Genomic DNA, 26,786 nt, shown 5'->3' with positions numbered 1-26,786 from the left:
CTTTTTGCTGCGCGACAGTAGGGCTCATGGTATTTTCACTGTCGAGCGTTAAAGTGTTAATGCTTTCATTTTTTTTAACGAATGTTGTAAGAAAGTGACACCCACAGCGTACTCGTTTTATTTTAGTGTTTTTTTTTTTTTTTTTTTTTTTTTTTTGGAAAGGGGGGTTGTGCCGCAGTGTAAATGTTTACCTTAGCAGTTTATAGATTGCGTAATGACGTTAGTTGTTTAATCAGATTTTTCGGTGGTAAGTTACAGAGGCTAGCAATGGTGCCTTTTTGTGGCGCCCTGGATCCACATGATTAAGGGCAGATTCTTCCGTGTCTCTTTGGAAAGTGACATCTGCAGCAGCGAATTAACCCATCATGTGACGGAGGTTTCAGTAATATGCAGTCGATCGAACGTGGCGTGATGCATAAACGCGCCTGTACAAATTGGCAGTAGTCGCTTTGGCTGGTTGCCTATGTCGGTCGTTTCGAGGCTCTGTGCGAAAAAGACATTGTTTGCGTGTCTACATCGAAAGGGTTTGCTTGTCAAAGCTCCGAAAAACACAGTAACACCACCCAGTTAGTTGCGCTGAATCGAGGTATCTCTTCAAATGGTTTTGGGAAGGAGTACTTGTCAGCATGTGACTTCAATGCAGAATAGAAAATGGTTTCACAGGAAAACGGAGGTTTGAAGTGATTTGAAATGATCTCCAGTGGTTGACCAAGAGAATTCTCAGCCTAAAGCCAACATTTATATTAAGGCACTTGACTTTGTCAGAACAAGAACTTGACAGGTGTCCTTGTTGAAATGTTGGTCAAGTTTGGGTGTTCTGTTGTTCGGCTGCACCTGTTCTTCAAAAGAGAGCGACCCTTTTTGCTTCACAGGGATTAGAGAGACCTAAAGAAAGAAACTAACCCCATGGCATGCCTTCTGCGAAATGGCCTTCTCGTCCAAGGCATTTAAGAAGCCGCTCCGTTGCAGGTGAGACGGAGTCACACGAAGGCAAGCGCAAGGTGGAGTCGCTGTGGCCCATCTTCAAGATCCACCACCAGAAGTCCCGATACGTGTTTGACCTCTTCCACAAGCGGAAGGCCATCAGCAAAGGTGGGTGTAACTTCTTGAACCGCGTAGACTCTTGCATGTCTCCCCTCTCGTCTTCCTTTTTCTTTGGGGCACAGAATGAGCGTGCTTGCTGGTTTTACCTGCCCCAGTGGCTGTGGTATCCTGCTGGTCAGCACGAGGTCGTGGGTTCGATTCCTGTCGGTGGCGGCTGCATTTCGATGGGGGCAATATGCAAAAAACAAAAGTGTACCTAATTTAGGTGCACCTCAAAAAGGCCCTGCAGCACCTTTTCTTCAATGACTACTATATCTCCAAGAATTTTTTGAAAAGGACCTAATTATAACTGAGATATAGCGAGCACAATGTTTACTTTCCCCACTGCCCCTCAACAGATTGTTTTCTCCTGGCCCGAGATAGAACTGATAACCAGTGCCCTGCCTATTCCTCCTTATTTACTTTTTCTTTTGTCCACAGCGCACTTACGGTAACCCTTCAACACTGATGTCGAACAGATGTGCTCGAGAGTGACAGAGGAACAGCGACCAGACGGTCAGGACATGTTAAGCTGGATTCAAACGAGTGAACAGATCGCTGATTTAGTCTGCAGACGAGCGTGACGTGGCTAAACTGAAATGAATCGTGCCTTTGGCAGATCGCCTGTGTCGCCCTTCTGTGCCGACTGACTGGGCGGCCGTGAACCATGTCATTCATGCCTGTCTACGGACTGAATTAGCGTTATGTCTTGTCGTGTGAATCTAGCTTTAACAACTGCCGCTTTTCCATTTGCTGGAAGATTTGAAGGGTGTGCATTTGGGAACGCGAACTGATGGGCCTAAACGAATTGCCTAATGGCTGGCGTCTGTGGGCTGTTGCACAGACCTATGGCATCATTAACGGCGGCAGGAGACGGGGGTTCTTGAACTCTGCTAGAGGGTGAGAGCAATCTTTAATGGGAGGCTGTGGGCAGAATAATATTTGGCTCGCATGTTCGGCAGACATTGTTTACAGATCGTGAAGGTTTTTTTATCTTGTTCAAGAAGCGTTGCAGTGCCCCTTTAAAAATTCCCAGGAGGTCAGAATTACATACCTGCCAACTCTCCCGAATTTAGAACACATCTCCTGATTGTACGGACGCGACCTCAAATCTCCTGAAAAGTGGCCGCCACGGCATAGAGCTTTTTTTTTTTTTAATGCCCTATCACTATAATCCTATTACGCCCTATAATATAACCATGTGGGAAAGCAGCGCCGGAGCACTTAGTCACCAGCATGCACCTTTAATCAGTAGCGGCCGCCGGCACCACCACGAACGCGAGCAACCGGCTGGCGCTGCCATTGTTGGAATTTCCGGATTGGGGGGGTGGCTCGTCTGAGGCTGGCTCGCGCGTTTTTAGCAATCCAGTCGTTATATGATCGCGGGGCGCTAGGCTTCAGTTGGCTTTGTCAGGTTGTTGAGTGAAGTGCAGAACGCCGAACTACTCTGTTTTTTCCGAGTTCACTTGAGAATGTTAGAGAACTATTGATGAATATCTCAGAAGCTAAGAAGTAGCTTCAAATATTTCTGAGATGATACGCGACCGGCTTCACAGGCACACGTGGTGCCACATGCGCACGTGATGTGAGCGTCCTGCACGGTGGCAAATAAGAAGAAAGAAAAAGGAAAGAATTGGGGGGGGGGGGGGGGGCAAGGGGTCAAACATTTTTACACCTCTCACCGCGCGGCGGTTTCCCAAATTTTTATGTTGCTAGGTTTGGCAGGTATGGAATTATTCAAGCGCCCTCCCACATGGCACGTCTCATAGGCCTAGTGTTGATATGGGATGTTAAACTCCACGAATCGATCAATCAATTTTGCTGTTTTTCTGTATCACTCAAGTAGCTTGCCAATTGTAATGACGTACTGGCCACAGCACACGCAGCTTTCAATTGTACTGAGCACTGCGATCCACCCAGTATTACTGCCAGTGGTGTGCTGCAAATATGGTTGCACTGGTCTCTTCGCAGATAAGGTCTATTCAAGCTCGCAGAGAATAACAAAGAACTGGCACTTCAATGCTGAAGGCATCTCAGACGTATCTGTTAATAGGCACTTGAGTAGAACTTGTTGCTGGGTGAGTTAGTTGAGATGTGAGGAATACATTGTTGTGCTAACAGGAAACAAAGACTTAGAAAGAAAAGTAGGAAATGATAAGTCGGGCGCGCTAAACTAGCGCCCGACTTATCATTTCCTACTTTTCTTTCTAATTCTTTGTTTCCTGTTAGCGCAACATTGTATTGCTAGGCACTTGTTGGGAAAAGTATCGGATGGCACACAAGGAAGCCTACGGAAGGGAAACTCTGTAAATGAGGGTCTTCTTTTTTATTCTTTGCTTCTTACTGTCGCAATTTTTGCTGTTGCCTTTGTTGCATGGGCCATGCTGTACTTCAAGTTTGTGACCCTTGTGGTAGAAGTTGACCCGTAAAGTAGGGCTGCAGAAAAAAAAAAAGTTCAGAGCTCTTTCACTACTGTGAAGATGCAAGCCAGTAAAGCTGGGACTATGGTGGGTCTGCTGTAGTGAATATTGCTCCCATGAAGACAATGGGTGTATCGTCGTTGGGCATCACCCAACCGGACATGTCGTATCATGAACGTTTCAATGTCTTTCGTAGGCATTGCAGGGGGAACGTACACATTCACGAACGTACACATTAAAGACGGCTACGCCAATCATAGCGTGCGCACAAGTGCTAACGCGCTCACGTGGTCGCCAGGGTGACCTATGTCATGTAAGGAAGAAGCAAGCGCAAGATCCAGCGGAAACTAGCCCCCTCTTGAAACCCCTCAGACACTGGCCAACATCTCTGGCAAGCAGTTCAACGCTTTAATAAGTTTTCACGGCATACAGAATTAATTGCTGTAATTGGAACTTTGCCCGTGCATCCTCCCATTTTCAGGACACTGCAACTTTTGCTTTTTGGCCCCTTAAATCAACCAGACATTTTCAGGCGTTTCAATTTCGACATTTACGTGGACGTTTGTTTTGGGGCTGTTGCAGTGGCAGTAACAGCTCAGCTGTAAAAGTACAGATTTCGTGCACCTTCTACCACTTTCGTTCGTTATGAAAAGTCAGTCTTGTTAGTGCTCACATGGATGTGTGCGCTATGTGTGCGTGCAGAGCTTTACGAGTACTGTATCCGGGAGGGCCTGGCTGACCGCAACCTAATGGCCAAGTGGAAGAAGCAGGGCTACGAGAACCTGTGCTGCCTGCGATGCATCCAGACCAGGGACACCAACTTCGGCACCAACTGCATCTGCCGCGTCCCCAAGGCGAAGCTTGAGGAGGTACCGACACACCCTTGCTTTTTATTCAATAGACCTGATGGCTAGGCGAGTCAGACAAGACTTGCAACCAAATCACCCATTGAGTTTCCTGCAAAAGTTACTGGCGGGAATTCCGGCTCTAGTGTCTGTGGCAGTTGCACATGTGGCAGTTCAGCTAACATGGGAATGGTGCACGTGACATCACGGACGCAGCTTCTCACCGTGCTAGTCCTCAAACAGGATGGCTAGAATGACGTCAGTGTATCATATTCACTGCCGTGGGTAACCTGCTTCAGTGTCATAGAGATGCAGTCAGAACACTGCTGGAGTCTGTGCTAGAACCGCGACAGAATTGCTGCGCGAGGCGCCAGCGAACACCTCTTCCGTTTGTGCTGCTTCTTCAACATGGCGGCTAAGCTGATGTTAGTGCAAGCAATCTATAGTACACGGGTTTGCTTAAACTTCGCTATTTAGGCGTCAAACGGTCTTGCGACTTTGCAAACTGACCATTATTAACGAAATATTGTGCTACAAGTGCAACAATTTGTAATGATTATGCATGTGCATACGGATTTATTGCCTGGCTGCATTTAAGAAACTGCGATTGCTTGGGAATTTAGAAAGATGAAGCGTGAAACATGCCACAAGCACAAAAATTCGACAAATCCGTGTACTAACAATTGTAGCTGAGCAATTGTAACACCAGCGTTATCTGTTGTAAATTTTGTAAGAAACTGTGACCAAACAGAAGCGCACTCGGAGATGACAGACGAAGCTAACTGATACAAATAAGTGCTGTGTCATTCTGCCAGTGTTTCTCGTCTTCGTGCGCACTGTATTTGAAACACTAAGAATCACTTCATACACCGAACCATATGAAGCCAAGGAAAGCACTGGGGAAATTAACTGCATACTTCTAATTGAAATGTAGAAATAATAAGGAAAACAAAAAGTTCGTCGGCCATTCCACTCCGTGAAGATGGATAAGTGAAGCTTATCACCATCACAATAAATAGAAGGTATACGTACCCGCTCAGTTGTGAACGCAGGCAGTTTTCTCTTGATTAAAGATTCCTTACACGCACCGCAAATTCACCAAGGTCTTCTCCACTAGTAGTGTAATGTTCATTCGACACTTCCAAGGTATTGTGTTGCTGTTCGTCAGAGCGGATCACACTGATGAGGGACAAGTGGTTGTCGAACCACAAATGCTTGCGTTTAATCTCTCGAGGTTGCTCGGCGGCGTGGTTAGTAGCCATCTACCCACCATTGCCACTTGCGATTCTTCGAAATTAAATTGCTTCAAAATTAAATCTCTCCGTTACATAAGACAATGAATGGCTTATACCCCCTTAAGCAATGGCTCATAGCCCCGTAAACGCGGCCTCCCTATTACGACAGAAGTGAAATTCTACACTGGAATGATGAGCGCCAACATGCAAGCTGTGGAAGACGACGACGGTCGAGCTAGACATAAGCTTCGCTTGTAAAATTAAAGTCGAAGAAAATGCGACTTGGCCACAGGTAGAAACCAAACCCACAACTTTCACACGCAATGAATGGTGGCCGCCTATCTGTCCACTTGGGTCTTTGTGTATGTGTAATAAAGCTAGCTTGGGGAGTGTTAGGCAACGGGATCGATAATTTGGGCTAGATTGTATTTCATCTAGAGCAATATTTCAATAGAGCACAGGGACGACGAAACGTAAAGAAAGCAAACATACATACAAGCTTTCACTGACTAGGGCCGCGCCTCTCGCGACTGTGTCAGCGAACTTTCTTTCAACCACGCGCATTGCGTTGTACATGAACTTAAAGAGCTGGTAAGTGGCCAATAAACCAAGTGTTTTTTTGGCATCATGCTTCTCTTGCCACGTTTGACGCTGCTTTCTTCACTGCCGTGTCCCATCATTCGTTTCGCTTTCCATTGTGCCCACTCGTTGCTTTGCTGTCGGCCGGGCACGGTGCTTGTCCAGGGCCCTTGTCATACGACTAGATTGCTGCAGGTAGCCGGCGCCCTTCTTCAGCACACTGACAAAGCACTTCATGAGTTGACATGAGGGCTAAGCCATGTTACGCTGTATGATCAATGTAATGCATGTATTGGCAAAGAAGTGAAAATGCAATAAAAATTTGACGCGTGCCACAGTGTTCCTAAGAATTCCTTGGAAGGGCCTTAAAAAAGTTCGATGTTTCGTCGTCGAAGCCTGCACGAACCTTGCATAACTAGTACTTCGGAGTAAATATTGAAGTGGTTAAGGCAATCTGCATTACGTACAAGGGTTCTCATGAGGACATTAAAAAGGGCTTGAAAGGCTCTTTTTGCATCATGCATATTCGAGAGAACTTTTAACAGCGTGTTTTTTCCCATTGCTTCCAGGGCAAGATAGTCGAGTGTGTCCACTGTGGCTGCAGAGGTTGCTCTGGATGAAGAATTGCCGACTCGTCTCTACCATTACCAGAAGTTGATCCGCAATGTCGCCAAATAAAACTGTCCCATTTCCACAACCACAAGTTGGGCTTAATTTGCCGCCTTTTTGGCTAGCTTTGTAGGCTTTTCACGTGGGCCAAAATCTCTGCCGTCATATTTTGCATTCGACCTTCACTGGAACATGGCTGCAGAAGTTGAAAATCTAACCAGCAGCCTCATACTCGGAAACAGAATGACATCAATAGGTTCGTTCGATTCCCCTGCAAACTAGTTCAAGCAGTGTTGCACTTCACCGTTCATTTCAAAAAGTGCACCTAAAGTTAATCGCCAGTTTATGAGGTCTGTTTGATTCATCTGCACATCTTTGAACAAGTTCAGGATGGTTCACAAGAACTTCAGAAATTGTGCAGCTCGATTCGTGCATTGCAGGGACAGCGCAACACTTGAACGAATGCCGAGGTGCAGACAAGGTGCAGGCATTATGTTTTGTTCAACTAATGTGCACCGAGTGTGTAAGCTTCGAGAGGTCCTGAACTGCTGGTATGATGGCTTCAGAACGCAAATAAACCCTGCACTTGCGTAGACATAGCAGATGTGTGAGCGGAGTTTGAATAGTGCTTGCACCCGTGTTCTGTCTGCTGCGTTGCTACTTCGCACCTGTACGTCTGCACCAACAGTAGAGGGGATGCAGTAAAACTGAACCAGCCCTGCACCTTTTGAAACGAACGGCATGGTTCGGAGAGTGCCATGGCTGCACCAGTGAAACTAATGGCAGAGTGCAGCACCTCGTGAACTGGTTTAGGCTGTGCAGGCGAATCGAGCAGGCCTGTAAATTTTCTTCTCCGCTGAAGCTGACAGTGCCGATGCCATGCAGCGATGAAACAGCAGACAACATGCCAAGAAACACGACTGTGTTGCTGAATGGTGTACCTACAGAAATTGCACTGTTAATCAGCAATGACGGCACTCACAGCCACGAGAAAAGCCAGTATCCATTTCGTACGTGGCCCTCGCATGTGCCCCAATACAGGCGAAAATAGCACTTTAACCAAACTCTTCCAAGATATCAAGGTATCCAATTATTTTCGTCTTGCCAGCTTTTGCACCAACATTGTTACTAAATCATTATACTATACTGCTAGTTTTCGCTGCAACGTGCTGGAAGAGCCACATTCCATAATTTTTTATACGGCACAGCAGCTGTGGATCTGACAAAAAAAAAAGGGGGGGGGGGGGCTTTCTCAACATAACACATGTTTGACAACCCCAGCAACTGAAGCATGTGAATGCAAAGGCAGAAGAGCTGCACCACATCAGCACTTTTACATTGGTTTCTAGAAGGCCCTAGTGTTGCACTGTGGCTGCACGAAGCTTTGAACTACACAGTGAACTTGTGAAAAATGTGCAGGTGAATGCATGGACAAACCAAATCTGCATTCAAAACCATTGGTTTTATCAAGCACTGAACGTTGTGCCACTGCACACTACTACGTGGTGCCAACAAATGACACCCGTGCAAGTCGCCAACATTTGCGATCGACCTCGGCAGCAAAGACTTCGTGCTGAAGTTTCAGTGGATTCCATCTCACTTTGGTATTGCTGGGAATGATGAAGCTGATGCTCTTCCATACGTACCACATCTCGCATCCCCCCCCCCTCCCCCCAAATCTAAACGTTCGAAAGCATAAGTGAATAAGTCACGAAATCGGACATCCGTGCTCACCTTCAGACGCTTCGGATTCTGCCACATTCACCCTGTGTAACCAAGAGGTTTCAAATGGTTGCTAGTCCCTAGTGCATAGGATAAGGAGAGAGGATCTGCATGTACACTGGCATGGTTATTTAAAATGGGACGTACCAATGCTCTGCTCTTAATGTAATGAGACAATGCATGCTTTTTACAGTTGTGCCCAAGCTATTATGACAGGGACGGTCTGATAACCTATAGAAAAGCAAGACCTCCTGCATGTACGCAACCGATCGAGTTTCCAAAAGGGTCCACCACATCCCGCAACGAAGGTTCAAGTCTTCTTTCCACTCGTAGTCCTCAAGCAGCATGCAGAAATTATTCGAGGAGTAAAATTTCGAGGGCCGCATTCCGAGTGAAGTGCACCAACATACACATTGTGTGGATTCTGGGGCACAAGTTGTCGTGCGGCAATCAGCAGGCACATGCCCGAGCCCGAGCGCTCACACAACTGGAAGCCGAGAGAGGGTCGCGACGAGCAGTTACCTCCCGAGCCGATCCCATTAACTGACACGTGCATCCTCCTACACCATCACATGTCACGAGCACTACCGCCGCCACAAAACACTCATGCGAGAGGAAGCCGTAATGCAACGGAGACTACTAAACACTTATCTACACCTTGAGTCTGTGCCACGCTATATTACAAGTGCCCACATTGCAACAAATGTGCAATGCTCTACCTCATGGTATGGGCTTGCACAAGCATACCAGAGCTCACATCCATAACACATGCCAACACACGGCAATGGGAAGCAGTGCTGTCCAGCTCGGACTCTACAGAGCGAGAAGGGCAGCTACGTACTCCTGGGCTGAGGGAACCACTCGCTGCAGAGCGGAGGAGCAACCCACATGAGTGAAGCGAGCGTGCTCTCCTGTATCAAGTCTGCTCTCTCTTCTTGCACCCCCCCCCCCCCCTCGAGAGATGCTGGTTAGCCGGACCAACGCCTCCTTTAGAAAGATGCTTGCCACGTGCGCCAAAAACCTGTTGCCCTTACCTTTCCCTTTTCCCTCCTTTCCACTTGAGGTAGAAGCTAGCGATCTTGGCGGTGATCGCTTGCAACACACATGCGCGCACCACTGCATGGCCGCCGACGCCGCTACCGTGACACCACACCACCCCAACCCCCTGCAGAGATAGGGGAGATGCTGGCACCATCTCTTGACAACCGACTGCAACTCAAGGCACGACGGCTGCAATGGGTGAGCGAGCGACACCACAGGCATCTTTCTAGAGGAGGCGTTGGTCGGACACGTTTCAGACTGCTTAGATGATGCGATTTCTAAATGCCAAACAGCTAAATGCACAGCCTGAAATTGTAGCTTATTACGCGTTAGTTCCTTCCTTGCTTCTTTCCTCTACTGGAGATTAAAAAAATCTGTATGTAACGTATGAATAAAAGAATTTGTTAGAAGATGGTGCTTGGGTATATCGAATTATCTCATAGTATCAAACATGTTCCAGTGCATAAGCCTATTCGATATGACCGGGTTCGACTTTACCACCACCACAAATGGCGAGTCAGGCACAACACACTACAACGTACAATGTGTTGAATGAATACAGTAAAAAAATGACTTTATTTACAGTAACTTAAGATATAAAGAGCCCAATTGATGCCAGTCAGAACCAGTGGCGAAGTCGGGTTGTGCAGCATGGCCCAATCACGAAGCTCTCCTCCAAGTGACAGCCAGTCGACAGCAAGGACAGTCTTTTTTTTTTTTTTCACCTTTCACTCTGATGATGCCATCTGTTTCGCTTGTGCTCGGATGCGCTTCTCGTACTCCAGAGCGTTTTGGCTGTGAAGAAATATAAAGCATTTAATAAATACAAGCTAAAGAAAACCTCCACCCCCGTGACGTCCAGAAGCACCAACAGCTTGCTTAAAACTAAAGGCAAATATTAAGCCAACGCGGATTGTTGGAATACCATTCCAGAAACCTGCGTGGATGGCAACTACGCAGTCTTTTATGCACGCAGCCGACGCGCGTACCCGAATGAAAACGAAACGGTTTGCCGCAATCCTTGCGGATGAAACTGCGGCCGGTATCGACGGCCAAGCTCCAAAAGTTGGCCGAATTAACCGATGTGCGGCCAAATAAGTCTGAATTAACGAGAGTTTGATTGCACTGAATAATGCATACGCCGGCCGGGACCAGAGAACTAGTCTGAATTATCCGATTTTCCGAATTAACGAGGTTCCTAGAAAACCTGCTCGACTTATCAGGGACTACATTCTCGGCTGATCGGTTCTAGGGACACTTTCACATTTGCGCAATGTGGCATCTGGTGCGGTGCGCTTCACTGGAGAAATGGCCGTTCTGCCCGCTGGTTCAGCCAATTAGTGTCCACTGAAAGCAATTTATCCAAAACTGGTAGACGAAGAATACGGCTTCTGAAGCTCACTGCATCAGTAGGAACTAAACGAGTCTCCAAACTGTTCGTTTTATTGGAGGCTTTGTCTTAATATAGAGGTCACCTTAAACGGGATACAGTAGTGGGTAAGAAAGCGAGGCTAAACGATGAGCTAACTGCTGGACAAAAATGAAGGTAATGACTGCGGCCAAGTAAGTACCAAGTTCCCAACGAGCACTCGACAAGCTGGAACTGAGAAATGGGTCACATCAAGAGGATGCAGCAGTGACATGTTTATGCCACACTGCAGCCAATCCACAGGCAAGTCCCACTCTTGAGTGTTGGAAGGGCAGTCAACTCCTACCCTACTGTGTTATGGTGTGGATTTCTTTTAAGGAGATAAGACAAATTCTCTGATAAGATGAATACCTTAGCCACCTTTGTGTAGGTCCTGCTGATTCACTGAACTATTCTTTAAAAGATGAAATATAGTGTTTTAAGACAGGCCATGCCATTTACTGTATAGCCAGAAAGTTACGTCTACGTTTCAATTTTGCTGTTTTGGTTTACAGTGCTTTGGGGAATCAGAATAAACATGGTCACCAATGCAACTGCAAAACGAATGGCACCAATCATACTTTTCAGCTACTTCCGCTACGTGTTTGTTAACGAGGGCTGCAGCGATGACTGCTGATTGCACCAGCCCACCTTATAGGTAATCAGCACCAGCTCACGCACCTTCTTGACAATGTCTCAAACCTCAGATCGTCTTCAAGTGAAAGCAGTGCTTTTGCAGTGGGAATTAAAAGCACGAAAATTTGACAGCATTTGCTACAGTCAAAACTTATTTCATAGACACTGCTTTTGCAAATCTGATCAGGAGCCTTGTTATGAACAATTACGCACGAGCAAGCACTGTGTGCCTCGCTGAATACCAGTTATAATAGATTGCATGACAACCCTCACAATCAGAAGAGGCGGCAATGAAATCAGCTGGCAGCTGAATGGCCAACTTCCATAAAATTTTGAACCGGGTGAAAAAGCCTAGTTTCAGGCAGTGTAGATACAGATCCCGAAAAGGTCATGAGGATACACAGTTTCCAATACCAAAACTTTATGCCGCGATTACGGCACACCAGAAATCATGCAGTAACTGGACAGCATGGGCATGGCCTCTGAGATTGGGTGGCATCCGTGGCATGCTGAACATCTTAGAGGCCATGTTCTGTGACCTGCGTCACGTCCACAAACCACCAGGTGTCTGCATCGTCTCTATTTCAAGGCTGTTACTAAGATTAGAGACAACAGCTAGCCCTGCAAAGCTTTGGTAAGATCGCTTCAACAGCACATGCAACACATTCATAACCAAAGTACCATGTTTACTCGATTCTAACGCGCCCTCGATTGTAACACACACCCGCTTTCCGTGGGCAAAAAAAAAAAATCCTTTACAGTACCACGCACCTCATGCTTTCAAACAGAAATATACAACTTTCTCTCATTTGGAAAACCAGATTTACTCCCGATGCACTGAAGTTGCGATGAATAAAAAAAAGTTGCAGTTTCGCCAGAAAGGCAAAGCATCGAATGTGATAGCAAATTAGTAGACCGCTATACGAAGTAAGGATAGCAGTTTTATTGGCCGTACAAACTTGCAAACATTTGCTTACTAAATAAATTAACAAGCACGGTGTCACGCACGCAAGCACACATGAACACATCTCGCTCGTTGACCGTGGAAACGAGCTGTCAAAACGCTGGAGTAGAGCACTGCACGGGCCTGATTTTTCGGCCCGAGCCCGGCCCGGGCCCGCTTTACGAGGCCCGAGCCCAGCCCGGGCCCGTAATACAAAGCCCGAGCCCGGCCCGGGCCCGAGCGTACATGACCGAGACTAGCCCGAGCCCGGGCCGGGCCCGTGGTTCCAAGCCCGGGCCCGACCCGGGCCCGTGTTACTGAGCCCGGGCCCGGCCCGTGCCCGGGCGTTCATTACTAAGCTTAGCTAGGGCCCGCGTGTGCATGACCAGGCCCGGCCTGTAAGAAAAAATTCCTTTTTTTTACTTACAGAATTGTACCGTATCTGTCAGCCTCACCTTCTCGAGGTTTAATCAGCTGCAGTATATAAGCAATAAAAGGCCGAAATCTTTGTTTCTCCCACGGGAACATCAGTAATCCGGCCCATTGCCTGTGCTACTATTTTTCTGGTGGTGCGCATGTACTTACCTTGATTTGTACGATACGGTTCTATGATGTCGTTTAGCATGAAAATATACAGGGCGTTTCATTTTAGCTGAACCAAATTTTTAAAGATTGCCTGTGGCAGATAGCACAGTTAGAATCCTTGATCTAAACTACTCGATGAGGCGGCCATTACTTCCCCGAGAAATCAAAACGCCTAATTGAAGAATTAACATAATTACGCTAATTAATGTTTTAATTAATTATTTCATGGCACATCTTTCAATCCACTAATTATATCCGCCGAGTTCGCAAGGCGTATCCACTTGGAACGAATTCTCAGGACTAAACCAGTTTCGAGATAATAATTTTCAAAGTGTCCGACGAAATCAATCAAATCAAATCAATTTATCGTCCAGTTTACATGCTGGACGGTCATTTTGGACTAAAAGCTACATATGTAGCTTGACATGACCCGAAAGACCACACATGCAAAATAATTCACATATATTTCCAGCTATCGCTGGAATTCCTCATAGACGAAATAGCTATGAATGGAAAGGCTAACGGCGAGTTAACAGAATTGGAAAAGTTTTAACAGAATGCATTTTAAACAACACTACAATAACAATACTAGCTATACAGAACAACGCAGCACCAGCTATACAACATAGCATGAGACTGAATTTTACAAGATCAACATTTGCTAAGAAAACGAAACAGGATTTACATTATATACTCAGAACCATACTGAAAGGCAGAATAATAATCACATCAGATACATTACAAGTGACCAAAGTGTCAGCTGAGTTCCTTCTTACTGAAATTACCGCCATTTTTGTATCTGTTGAAAGTGAATGGTAGGTCATGTATTAACGACTGATGCTTATAGAGTGTTCTGAAGTATGGAATTGCCCATATCTCAGGATTTCTTGTGTTCGCATTAATGCAACGACGCTCTAAGGAGGCTAATTGTTTTTTGTAGTTACAAGCTAATTCTGACATGGATGGCCTAATGGATGGTAAAAACGCCTACTTGAATATTTAACATAATTACGTGAATTAACCTTTTAATTATTTTACGGCACATCTTTCAATCTACGAATTATAGCTGCTGAGTTCGCAAGGCGTATCCACTTGGAACGAATTCTCAGGACTGAACCAGTTTCGAGATTAATTTTCAATATGCCCGACAAAATTCATGGGCATTCCAATTAACTTTTTGAGGAAAACGCTGTTTTATGCATTGAAGCAAAAAGTAACTGGCCTTAGCGCTAAAATAATGCCATATTATCGACACTGGTAATAGTGCGATCGCAAAAGGAGTGGTTCTTTGTATAATTTATTTTTCCTTACGCGGAAACAATGTTCGTTTTTGTGGAAAAGGAAAAAACAAATTAGCGTAGCTTGCACTGGCTGCGCAATGCTATAGAGACAGTGGAGATGATGGGCACCTAGCTAGTCCTGGCTTTTGGACTAGACTAAGCACTACCAAGTCATCCCCAGCATTTCGCGGAATTTATTGATTATTGATTGATTATTGATTAGCTATTGATTGTCTATTGCAAGATATTGGCCACGTATTTGGGCTAGGCTAAGCACTACCAAGTCATCCCCAGCATTTTCGGGAATTTATTGATTATTGATCGATTATCGACTAGCTATTGATTGGCTATCAATTGCCTATCGATAGGCAATTAGTCCCCACTATTCTTAGCTAGACTTATCCAGGCTCAGCTTCGCTAGTTCACAGGTGTATGTGCCATTGCACTTGGACCCTTTCTGCACTGCTGCCAGGATCGGCCCACATTTTTGGATTCAGCGGACACATTAGGCCCGGCTGAAACAGCTCCGCTATTAAAAAGGAGAACATCTGTTTTACTATTTTCTTTGATAAGATATAGTTATCTGGTAAGATATACAATCAAGAGAGCGGTGTGGATCTGAGAACAAACGGGGGTAACCGATATTCTAATTGACATTGAGCGGGAAAAATGGAGCTGGGCAGGCCATGTAATGCGTAGGATGGATAACCGATGGACCATTAGAGCTACAGAATGGATACCAAGAGAAGGGAAGCGCAGTCCAGGACGACAGAAAACTAGGTGGGGTGATGAAGTTAGGAAATTCGCAGGCGCAAATTGGAATCAGCTAGCGCAAGACAGGGTTAATTGGAGATCGCAGGGAGAGGCCTTCGTCCTGCAGTGGACATAAATATAGACTGATGATGATGATGACAGTCATCTTGCACGTGTCACTTCAGCTTGGCACAGAATGCATTGAACCATGCAATGCATAACGGTCGCGTGTGCTCGAAGGCCTACTTAGGCCCTTCAATGAGCGGGCCCGAGTCTGGCCCGGGCCCGTGGCTTCAAGCCCGAGCCAGGCCCGGGCCCACGGCTTTAAGCCCGGGCCCGGCCCGAGCCCGCCGACAAAACGATTCGGACGGCCCGGCCCGGGCCCATGCAGTGCTCTACGCTGGAGTGACGATGCGCGGCAAGCGAATTGACCTTCGTGCTCGCATGCCTCTTCGATTCCACATGACCTATAAGCGGCGAAAACACAGCGCGCGGCGGACTTTCCCCGTCGCAGATCACCTTCAAGATAGGGCCAAGGCGATCGTATTGCCGAAGTGTATCATCGCAAAATACGTCCTGCTTCGGTCCACTGAAACTCTTCCGCGTTGCTTTGGTGGCGAAAATCATCTTCTGTCTGCGCCAGTCGCGCACGCAAGTTTCGGATTCTCCGAACGCCCGTGAAGTGGCCCGATTTCCGTCCGTCTCCGCACACATGATCACTTTCCTTTTAAATGCGGCACCATGATGAACTCGGCACTTCATGCCGATAGAGCAGACGCAGAAAACGGGAACGACGGTAGACTAATGCCTACGCACGTGTAATGCAGCACATGGAGCAAGCTACGACAGCTAGGCTAGAGTGTGGTGAGGCTCGACGTGCGTGCGAAGCGGTCGTATTCAAAATGCTGACGGCTATATAGTAACGCAGATTTAGGGTCGTACTCGATTCTAAGGCGCACAAATTTTTTGTACCTATTTTAGCGGGAAAAAAGCGCACGTTAGATTCGAGTAAATACAGTATACAGTCGAACCCCGCTACAACGAATGCCGCTTCAATGAAATATTTCAAATTCCCCATCAGCTAGCCACAGAAGTCAATGCAAAAAAAGTTCTCGCTCCAACGAACAATTTTTCAGGCTTGCTTTCGCTTCAACGAAATTTTCACTCAGTACAGCTGGGCTTTAAGATTTGTTTTCTGATAAAATAAACATAACCCCAATCGTCTGCAATTTTTCGGACACCCACGCTGCTTAGGTTAACCGAAAACAGGTGCCCACTGCACCGTCGCTGATAAACAAACTCATGGACGGGCGCCATTATTTGGTGGTGATGACGATGTGGCTAGCCGCCTTGCGACAAGGCACAGGCCCACTTTGCCAAGCAAGAACCACAGCCAATCCGTATCCATCCTAGGTCACGTGATCGCTGGCGCAATGCGGCGACGCAGATTTTCATTTAGGCTTGCGTGCTCGGCCAGCATGGCGGCAAAACGGAAGTTTCTTCCTTTGGAAGTGAAGGCGCGAATTACCAGCGAGGCTTCAAGCAGCAGAAAGAAAGGAGACGTCGCAGCAGAGTTCGGCATCTCCAACAGCACGCTGTCGACAATTTTGAAGTCGAAGGACGCGGTCACTAGTGCTCTTTCTGCGGGGGCGTCCGCCTAACGGAAGAAGTTGACTCAAGCTGCACACGAGGATCTTGAGAAGGCGTTTACATGGTTCCTCGACATGCGTGCCAAGAAAATGCCAATTAGCGGAAGCGTGTTACAGCAAAAGGCACTGAACTATGCTTGCATGCTCGGCATCGACGATTTAAGGCAAGCACAGGTTGGCTGACCCGCTTCAAGGCCCGACACGACATCGTTGCGGAAGTGTTATGCAGCGAATCTGCTGCTTTAGATGCAATGGTGCAGCGACTTGGGCGTCATCTGCTGTGCCGGACATAATGAAAGAGTACACCCCGTCCGACATCTACAACGCAGATGAGTCGGGACTCTTTTATGAGCTGTTGCCCACGAAGACGCTGGATATGAAGGGCCAACCATGCAGCAGAGGGAAGCACAGCAAGAAGCGTGTGACTCAGCTTCTCTGCGCTAATATGGATGACACCGACAAGCGCTGCCCTCTCGTTATCGGCAAGAGCGCGAGGCCTCGCTGCTTCAAAGGCGGTAAGAGCTTGCCAGTAAGTTATTTAGCAAACAAGAAATCCTGGATGACGCAGGCCATCTTCCGCGATTGGATTATAGCTTTCGACCGCAATATGAAGGCCCAAAACCGCAAGGTGTGCTTGCTTATTGGCTCAGCGCATAATGTTGAGGACGCCGAGTTGGAAAATGTGGAAGTTCACTTCTTCCCCCCAAACTGCACTGCTTTCATTCAGCCGTTAGACCAAGGCATCATTCACAGTGTGAAAAGTGCATATCGGCAGCGTTTGATTCAGCGACTGTTGCTGAATGTTGACACCGGGCGGGAGACCAAAGTGGACTTGTTCATGGCCCTACAAATGATTGCCGCGGCGTGGACGGCAACACAGCGCAGCATAATTGAAAATTGCTTTGCGCACGCTGGCTTTAAGCCTGAGGCTGAAGTGACGGCCAACTCGACAACGGACGAGGAAGACGACCATTTTGGAGTGGAGCCACCCTCTACAAAAGCTACTGCGGCGTGGGCAGCCCTTCGAGACACCGGAAATGTACCAACAGACGTCAGCATAGATGAGTACATCGCCGTTGACGCAGACGTAATTGTTCATGAAGAGTTAAATGACGAGTCCATCATTGAAGAGGTTTGCCATAACGACGTGTCGTCGGACGATGAAAGTGGTGCACAAGAAGCATCGGCACCGCCTCGTGCACTGGTTGTAATGGACGCTTTCGACGTCATTCACAATTTCATTGGCGCACACGACGAGGACGTTGCGATGCAGCTGCTGACCGAGTACGAATGTTGCACCACGGCAATGATGACTAAAGGACGGAGGCAAGCAAAGATGACCGAATTTTTTCAGAAATGAATGACATTTTTGAGTGTGCACTGAAATCTGTTAGTATTTTGGGTCAGATTTCGCCACAATGAACAGTAACTGACTTTTTTCGGAAATAAATGATGCTTGTGAGAGTGTAGTCAAATTTTCGCTTCAATGAAATTTCTCGCGCGTCCCGCGAGTTTTGTTGTAGCGAGGTTCGACTGTAGAAAAATTTGCTACAGGCGGCCCTCAATCTCCGAAATGATCAACAAAAGTGATGCTGCACAAGCAGTGCTAAAAGTGTAGTACCATAGCAACGAACAACCATACAGCAGTGGCAAAAAAGAGTGCGAGTGCTCACCAATAGATGGTGTACGCCTCCGCCTGAGCCGGGTCCTTGACATTGGGCTCATTGAGCAGGTCTTGCACGCCCAACAGGATCTGCTTTATGGTGATGGCAGGTCTCCAGTCCTTCTCCTCGTCAAGCAACGACAGACACACTGTACCCGACGGGTACACGTTGGGGTGGAAAAGAGGCGGCTCGAACTTGCACTTGGGTGGCGTCGATGGGTAGTCATCCTTGAAGACCATGCGCAGCTTGTATAGGCCGCCTTCCCAGGGTGTCTGCATTGCAAGTGCACCAGCCATAAATATGTCTACCATGCAATGATCGATGCACCTCACATGACTGTTTTGCACAAAGCAACAATCGTAGCTAAAGAGTGTGCCAGAAACACAATTAAGAGTTGCCGCAGAAAAAGTGTGCCCTCGTAACATAACAAGAACAGTTTTAATTTGAAGTTATTTTTTTTTATGTGTACAGAATAATCAATGCAGTCAAATCATTCATGCACTAGAGTTCTGCAAAAAGTCCAAGAAAACACTTTTTTTTTTTTCAGTTACAGGGTTGTCAGTGTCCAATTACGGCTCATTTTCTTACTTGTCCTAGTCAAATAAACCTAGCATACTAATAAAGTACAGATGAAGCATGAACAAGCTAAAGAAATGAACAAAATGGACTCCGGTGCTGTCTGTTCCTTTTTTTTTTCATTCATGTGTTGTCTGTGTATTAAAATGCAGTTATGGATTACCACAAGTTTACCTCACTTGCCTTAGCATCATCTTCACTGAATGAGACATTACCCCAACTTGGTAGCAAACCACATAGACAATGTGCTACTGCAAAGGCTGGTACCAACAATTGCAGAGTTACACGTGACCAACTACAGTTGCACTAGTGGCAAAAATGCAAGAGAATCCCGGCCGCGGCGGCCGCATTTCAATGGAGGCGAAATGCAAGAACGCCCGTGTGCTTGCCTTGTAGTGCACGTTAAAGAACCCCAGGTGATCAAAATTATTCCGGAGCTTTCCACTACAGCGTGCCTCATAATCTGAACTGGTTTCGGCACGTAAAACCCCACAGTGCAGAAAAACGCAGGAGGGAATGTATACTCACCCCTTGTTTCCCTGGGATGGCACACTCCCAATTGAGTAGATTTAATGTGCCGTCCAAGTTCTTTGTTGGTCGCGCAACGAACCCCTGTGGAACGGGTAAAACCGAATGAAGTTAGATGCCACAAATGCCTCAGAAGCACAAATAATGAATATACAGAAGCAGCATTTGTGGACACGTGGAATGTCGACTGCCGACTCGTTCGCCCAAATAAAACCACATTAGCGAGCTCAAATACTCATAAGCTTTTCACAGGGACGCGTTGAAACACGCACAGAACGCGTACCGCAAACTCGTCTGCGGCATATGGCTCGGTGTGCCCGCCACAGCTTACGAAAGACGTCAGTTGATCGTCATCGATATCAAGGACGGCGTTCCGGCAACGCAAGTAGCGAAAACTTAATAGGTGTTTTCTAGAAAGTTCTAAGCACGCAGCGACGTTGGCGGGCATCGCACACTGAGCTGTGCCCATTTGATCGAATGTGTGCTGCCTCAATTATGTAGATTACAGAGGCGCTCACACTACGACCTATGGGCCTTGACTCCGTGGTGGCGTACTTTTTTGACACAATAAATGCTGCGTTCCACAAGCAAGGAACGCAGCCAACTTGCCGCCTACAGCTTCCCGGCAAAAAACGACTGCGCGGTGAAATCTTACGCACGAACTCGCTACCGTTAAAAGAACCAAATACTGCGCTGCTGTCTTTTGCCGGTTCCACCTGCTGTAACGTTTTTTTCTAAAACATGGAGTGAGAAATAAAACACCGAAGTACAACCAATTGCGCAGGTCGTGGATGTTTAAAAAAAAAAAAAGAGTTTACGTACAAAAGGGTGGTCTTTCCTCCAGGCTTTCCGCTCTTCCGAGAGTCGAGCGATCGCAATTCCAGACATGGCAGGCAGTTCCTCTGAAAGTAATAAAGAACCGAAGCGTATGCGTAAAAGACGTTGGCGGCACAGTCCGAAAAGCATGTAGCAGTACAAATAGCCAATTCGGGGGCTTACAAGCACGGCACGCATGTCTCTTGCCGGTGTTCGCTCAACCTCGCAGGTCAGCGTCAACTAAAACGTTACAAACGACACAACGATTAGACATGCATGGCGGTCAACTCGTGCAGGCGCCCTGGAAAGACTTCGAAGGACCCGGGTGCATTTTACCGGTCGCGCACGACCACTACTAGCACTGATGGAGTCGTGCGTTCCCGATACCAAAACACCAGAGGAAGCTCGCAAGTTTTTTGGTTTTGAACCGAGCACGCGCTCAGCTGTCATATAAAAACCTATCCAATGTCTACAGAGACGCTGACGGTAACGCTAACCCTAGCCGCTACCGTGAGAAGAGATGCGGTTTACTGGCACAATGCACACCAAGCAGCAATACCACCGATTGGAAAAAAAACTTTGTTAGCTTCAAATTGCTACGACAGTCTCGAGCGCAATACGCGAGCAATAAACTACGTACCTGGCCAGGAACACTTCAGCTCAGTTTGCGCCGAAAACCCTCCAGCTCGGATAGCCCGGAAGGTCGAAGAAAAAAAAATTAAAATAAATAAAGGACGCTTAAATTATACAGGCAGTAATGCCAAGCAAGCCACACGACAGGGGAGGGCCAAAGTGGTAACGAAATAACGTTTCAAGCGCTCGTAGCGCCGCAGCTAGGGACTGAGGGAACCGTAGCAATAATATGCGTAGCAAAATGTGAGTCACGTGCGAGTTGCACAAACAAACGCCAGGCGGGGCTGCGCGTAACAAAAATGCGCAATGTACAAAAAATGCGAAAACATAATTGCCATGAAAACTATTTTTGTATTTGAAACCCGCATCATATATATCTGAGTTTTTTTTTTATTGCGAAAAAATTTGGTCTAAAGCAAAACCACAAGCGGCGCTGCGCGCGTAACAACTTCCAGAGCGCGTGGATTTAAAATGGATGTAAGGTCAGCAGTCGAGATAAGCACGGAGATAAGTAAGATACGTTTAGAGGATTCGTTAGGTCACTCTAGATTGGTGGTCACTCTAGATTGGTGGGGAAAAAAAGCAGGGAAGACATTGATATGACCGGATCCCTTACAGGCGGTACAAGGTAGATAATTTTGAGAAAAAAAAAAAAGATTAAGGAGGTAAATAAAAAAAATGCTAGAATGAAAAACATGCATAGCATACCTGATTAAATCAAGCAGGCTAGGTGACTATTTGTCACCAACCCGTTTCAAGGGGATGACAAAAAACATCATCATCATAATCATGTCTGCTGCTCGCAACTGCAGTGATTCTCTCTGCTTGAGCGTTAAAAATTTTCACGAATGACACCAAAGCATCATCTTTATCTTAGATGTCATTCTCCGTCCACACTCGTCACACGCCGGCAAATTCGATTACCTTTAAAATGTCTTCTTGGTTCGTCTATTGTCTTATCTTCTGAGGGCTACAGAGAGGTTGTCACATGACCAACGAGTCACTGTAATTTGTCCGAGATACTCAAGATCAGGAAAAACAGCTGGCACTATCGCTGAAATAAGCCAGCATTACCAAATTTTTCAGATTCATAGTGCCACTCCATAGTGCAAGTGTTATGATAAACGAAGTCGACTCCAAAATGCGATCGTTCTGCAAAATTTGAGCAAGAACATTACAGCGGTGAGCGCAAAACTTTTTTTCCGTTCCAGAGCAGCCATGATCAGATGCAGTTTAGTTATTACCCGATCCTTTTAACAGCGGAGCTGTTTAAGCTCTTGGTGAGGCCGCGTAGTGCGAACAAAAAAACTGCGCCTGGCGATGACGTCACCGCGCGTTGCCTAGCAACCACCCCGCGGAGCTGCGTGTGCTTCGCCTCCTCTCCGTGCCATGCACATGCGTGCGGCGCGCGCTAAGCTCGGGAGAGAGAAAGAGAAAATGAGAGTGTAGCCAGGTGTAGCCTTGATATAGGGGGACCAAAGAAGACGTAGATGTAGAGCCTTGGTGGTAGTGGTACATACCCACTCAGGGGGATTGGCCAAGAACCGGGTAGTTCGATATAACAATAAGAAAGGAAAACTATAAAATACTGCAAAAATAAATTTGGGAATAGGTACGTATATGAGAATCATAGGTAGAGTATATCACATGATTTTAATAGAATAAGGGAATAAATGAAAACTAAAAAAAAAAAAATAAACAGCTAGTCATCGATTTTGTAAAAATATAACGGAACCTTAAGCTCTGATTTTATTGTCTAAATCTTTCTGACCCTGCAATGAAATCCTGGATGGCATCGACAGCCTTTCTGTCGCTGTGCCCAAGGGTCGGGCCCCCCAAAGATAGTAAATTTTGAACATTTAATTCTAATCTAAGAAGGCGGAACGGCCTTTCTAAGGTTCTTTTTGCGCAATTCAGTATATCTTTGACAGACAACGAGAAAATTATCTAATATGCTTCACGTTGTCCGCAATGCATCACAACGACAGAAGAGAAGTGAAATTCTAAGCTGGAATGATGAGCGGCATTTCGGCGAGCTGTGGAAGACGATCGACGACGACGAACGCGGGAGCAGTGGCACGAGCGCGAGCACGAGCCGCTTGCTTTGCCGTGACAACGACGACAGGAGACGCCGACAGCCCGAGCGCATCACGTGCTTCGCACTTAAAAGTTGGAGGCAATGTGCAATGTATTGTACAAGGGGTCTTAGGAGGCTATACGGCCGGCGCTTTATGTATAAAGTGCCTTAGCACAGGTGTCAAGACGGATGCCAGTGGCGTGGCCAGAAATTTTGTTCATAGAGGGGGAAGAGGGGGGGGGGGGGGGGGGCTCAGGTTACAGCGCGTCCTCCTCCTTATAGAATTTGTCGAGAGATCAAATACATGCATGAATAACAACTGCATTGCCAATGTCAATGTATATTAGATGCTGCAAACGAACTATTGAACGCTACGCACTGTGAATACAAGATAAAGTATGTATATTTTTTTCATTAAAATAATATATTCGTATGTCCCCAAAATTCTGGCAGAAATAACTGATGTCAATGCTTCCGCGCTTTTTTTTTGTCCATTTAATAAGTACAGAAAATATCACGCTAACTTTAGAACTATATCAGTTCAAAACCAGCAACGCAGTACATGCAGCTGACACGAAAAACGTAAAGGCCATGAAATTAACAAGTTGAGCACAAATATTTTGATGAATCTACGTCATTCAAGAATCTTGTTTACATTTTTGTACATATGCAACGGCCAGGGAAAAAAACCTCAATGACGCTGTCCTTCGCTGCAATGGATTGCGCAGGAGCAGCTGTTACCGGTCGTGTATTGTGAGTAATTGCACCGAAATTAAAGTCGCAACAGTGAGTACATATGAAAAGCAGGAGGTCTGCAAAATATACATTAGAAATGCGAAGATAGAATGGAATATACAAATGCGAAGATACAACTTGATAAAGGGCAAAAAAGTGTCGCCGGAAACAAAGTTCACTGCTTGTATACATAAAACCTCGCAACAAGATATTTAAATGTACGTATAAGTCTCCAATAATTCTACGTATCTAAGCAAACGCCACTCTATATAACGTGTCAAAAGTGACAAATATGTTGCTCAGTCACAGTAAACTTTACGCATAAAGAGACACGATCCAGGCAAGAACAATACTATGATCGCAGAAATTGTGATATGTACTTTGGCCATGCTGCGGTCGCGACAGCACCATATGGGTAGAATAATAGAGAAAGGTGCAGAAATCAGTACGAAAATGTGCATTTTAGGTGCCTGCACAGCGGCAACAATTATTCTGCACCCAAAATCAAAGAAGGCTATCGCTTTGTTTCAAAAAAGAAGTAAAAGCAGGTAGCCAAAAAGGACAAACGAAAGCCACAGATAATGCGGCAAGTTGAACTACCCTATATCCGAGTGTGTTTGTTGGGAAACGCTGCGTGGGCCGGGCTTTCAATGAGCAAGGTCGGTCAAAATTGGTTATTGAGGTCCTCGTAATTTTCGTATTCGCATGATAATTTTGATCATGATGCTAACTGTTACAATAAATGGTGAAAATTTCTGTGGTTCTAAAAGCTAATGAACAAGTCATGTGTTTTCATAATTATGAGTTTATGGACCTAAGGGACAGAGCTTTTAGATGTGAAGCAGCTTATGGTTGGGGCTATGTCACTCCCTCCCTCCCTCCACCGTGCGGCGTCCACACCCGCACTGCGCACGCGCATCCTCCTCCCCCTCCTCTCCTTGTATCATCTCCACTCCTCTCCTCTACGACGCTCCCCTCCTCTCCGGATTGCGCAACGAATGGCAACACCTGCGGCTCCGCGCGCGATAATAATGCGAAGCATCTTAGGTTAGAGGTAGAGCGTACTAGAATATGGTCGAGTGGGACGAGCGGCTGGGGCGGCGCATGCTTTGCAGTGAGGCGCCCGACGTGGAAAAATACTGGGCCGGCGCTGCGGTCGAAGTGGATTGGGCCGCGTCAAGGTCGCGCCGTTGGAAACTGCTGGCGATACTGCTCGGCAGGGTCATTCGTACAACTTCGCGCGCTGGTATTTGCGTTCAGACCAATCAAATGGGGTTCATAATTGCATATGACATGTAGTTATGCCTTAAGAATAAATTCCTTTTCTTTCTTTTATTTATTTATTTTTTATTATTTTCTAATGCCGCTCGATGATTGCGCGTGCATTGCGGCCGCAGTGTCGGCTTTCATTCTACTATGCTATTGTACGGTTCCCTTTGGAGAAGAAACACTTTTCTCGTTCTTCAAGCAGCATGTATCTCTCGTGTGTATTGTTACGCATATAGTTTTCTATCAGTAGGTCTTGCGAAACGCAGACGAAGCAACATATGTAACCTTCCTGCTTGCCGCTTCAAAGAAGTAAAGCATATCTGCCCCATCCGGTGCCTTGTACAATTACGAGAAAGATTGATATAGATTTAAAAAAAAAGAGTAAACTGCAGTGCATCATTCCATTCAAGTTTCCACCTTTCTCGCTTAACAGAATGCGGAGTAATTGGTACGGGGTTATTTATTGCAGTCGGACCTCGAGCGCCGAAAACGGTTTTATAGTTAGCCATTCTATATGCTACTCTTTGACCGTAAGCCGTACGTGGAATTTTTTTTCCAGTCGATACTTCAAAAAAAAAAAAAAAAGAAAGAAAGAAAGAAAGAAAAAAGAAACCTGCGCGGTAGCCTAATTAGTGCCTATATCGTGGATACGGCTTTGCGCTGCTAAACTGGAGCTCGCGGGTTCAATCCAGGTGGGAACGAAATCGAAAAAGACTCGTGTACTTCTATTTAGGTGCGCTTTAAAGAACCCCAGGTGACAAAAACTAAGCCGGGCGCCTCATAATCATATCGTGGTTTTGTCACGTAAAACCGAAGAATTGCTTATATTAAAAAAGAAAAAAAGCAGGTGGCTGCGTTCTTCGGCTTATTTCTGGGGGTGTAAACAACATAAATTATTCTCGAGTCTGATTTCCGAGAAAAACATGTTACGCTTATGCCTATATTTCATGTTTATAATATATAAGCTGCAGAGTTGAGCGGTCATACATTTGGGAACGGCATTATACATTTATGCATGCATGCATAAATGTAATGCTGTTCCCAAATGTATGACCGCTCAACTCTGCAGCTGCATAAATGTAATACATATGCCGTTCCCAAATCTATGACCGCTCAACTCTGCAGCTTGTATATTATAAACGGCTGCGTTCAGTTATCCGGTGCACTATCATAACTACCCTAATGAAACAATTAAAGGAACGGCATGTCTCACATACACGCAGAGACATGTGCAGATCTGTTGCGTTCGTTGAAGAAGATAAGTGTACGTACCACATGAGGCACCCAGTTTTAATGGGTTGCAAACATGGTGAGACTGTCAAACAAAGTTTTCCTTGTCTGAATCAAGTTAGCAGATTTACAGGCTGCCCCAAAACGGGGCGTGTATATTGAATGAGAGCTAGGAACTTGTTAGGCAGGACTTATTAACACCCGTCCGTTAATTCTCTCAGAAACTGCGCCTCTACGTAACAGCCACGACTCTCCGGCAGCAAAATCATTCGGAATAACAGTCCTCACTTGCATGCAGTCACTCACCTTTGAGATTTCAATAGTGCTGTCATGCGTTACATTCGAACGGAAATTACTATTCGGCGTCGTACAGTATATCAATGACACTTGCGCGCGCACGCACACACACACACACACACACACACACACACACACACACACACACACACACACACACACACACACACACA

At 46.2% G+C, this 26,786-nt stretch overlaps 2 protein-coding genes and 1 long non-coding RNA gene across 4 annotated transcripts; 2 read left to right on the top strand and 1 right to left on the bottom strand.

Moving 5' to 3' along the window:
* The first annotated feature begins 896 nt into the window (after positions 1-896).
* Positions 897-6,859, top strand: LOC119453147 (protein BUD31 homolog). The gene is made up of 3 exons (XM_037715157.2): positions 897-1,092; positions 4,206-4,372; positions 6,732-6,859. Exons 1-3 carry the CDS (start codon positions 912-914, stop codon positions 6,780-6,782), a joined length of 399 nt encoding a protein of 132 aa, XP_037571085.2. The 5' UTR covers positions 897-911; the 3' UTR covers positions 6,783-6,859.
* A 3,232-nt stretch (positions 6,860-10,091) lies between these two features.
* On the bottom strand, positions 10,092-21,197 carry LOC119453137 (SUMO-conjugating enzyme UBC9). 2 transcript variants are annotated; one of them, XM_049667593.1, is made up of 6 exons: positions 21,013-21,197; positions 20,556-20,612; positions 20,379-20,458; positions 19,557-19,640; positions 18,462-18,724; positions 10,092-10,329 (listed from the first exon to the last, which is right to left on the bottom strand). In XM_049667593.1, exons 3-6 carry the CDS (start codon positions 20,442-20,444, stop codon positions 10,263-10,265), a joined length of 480 nt encoding a protein of 159 aa, XP_049523550.1. In that variant the 5' UTR covers positions 20,445-20,458; positions 20,556-20,612; positions 21,013-21,197; the 3' UTR covers positions 10,092-10,262. The 2 variants fall into 2 exon arrangements, with proteins under 2 accessions (XP_049523550.1, XP_037571068.1); XM_037715140.2 differs by lacking the exon at positions 20,556-20,612 and having other exon boundaries at positions 21,013-21,194.
* On the top strand, positions 10,336-17,615 carry LOC125945569 (uncharacterized). The gene is made up of 2 exons (XR_007467009.1): positions 10,336-12,633; positions 15,531-17,615. It is a non-coding gene; the product is annotated as an uncharacterized LOC125945569 (long non-coding RNA).
* Positions 21,198-26,786: the final 5,589 nt, after the last annotated feature.

Source organism: Dermacentor silvarum, chromosome 5 (assembly GCF_013339745.2).
Source record: "Dermacentor silvarum isolate Dsil-2018 chromosome 5, BIME_Dsil_1.4, whole genome shotgun sequence".
Lineage (NCBI taxonomy): Eukaryota > Metazoa > Arthropoda > Arachnida > Ixodida > Ixodidae > Dermacentor > Dermacentor silvarum.
Note: the sequence above shows the minus strand (reverse complement) of the source record. Positions and strands in the feature narration are given on the sequence as shown.

What these genes read in the sequence shown, in the direction of transcription:
- LOC119453147 (XM_037715157.2), top strand. Translation starts at nt 912, where the DNA reads ATGCCTTCTGCGAAATGGCCTTCTCGTCCAAGGCATTTAAGAAGCCGC. An exon ending in GCGGAAGGCCATCAGCAAAG is followed by an intron (nt 1,093 to 4,205) that starts GTGGGTGTAACT and finishes GTGTGCGTGCAG; the next exon opens with AGCTTTACGAGTACTGTATC. An exon ending in CCAAGGCGAAGCTTGAGGAG is followed by an intron (nt 4,373 to 6,731) that starts GTACCGACACAC and finishes CATTGCTTCCAG; the next exon opens with GGCAAGATAGTCGAGTGTGT.
- LOC119453137 (XM_049667593.1), bottom strand. Translation starts at nt 20,444, where the DNA reads ATGTCTGGAATTGCGATCGCTCGACTCTCGGAAGAGCGGAAAGCCTGG. An exon ending in GGAGGAAAGACCACCCTTTT is followed by an intron (nt 19,641 to 20,378) that starts GTACGTAAACTC and finishes CCCGTTCCACAG; the next exon opens with GGGTTCGTTGCGCGACCAAC. An exon ending in GAGGCGTACACCATCTATTG is followed by an intron (nt 10,330 to 18,461) that starts GTGAGCACTCGC and finishes ATTTCTTCACAG; the next exon opens with CCAAAACGCTCTGGAGTACG.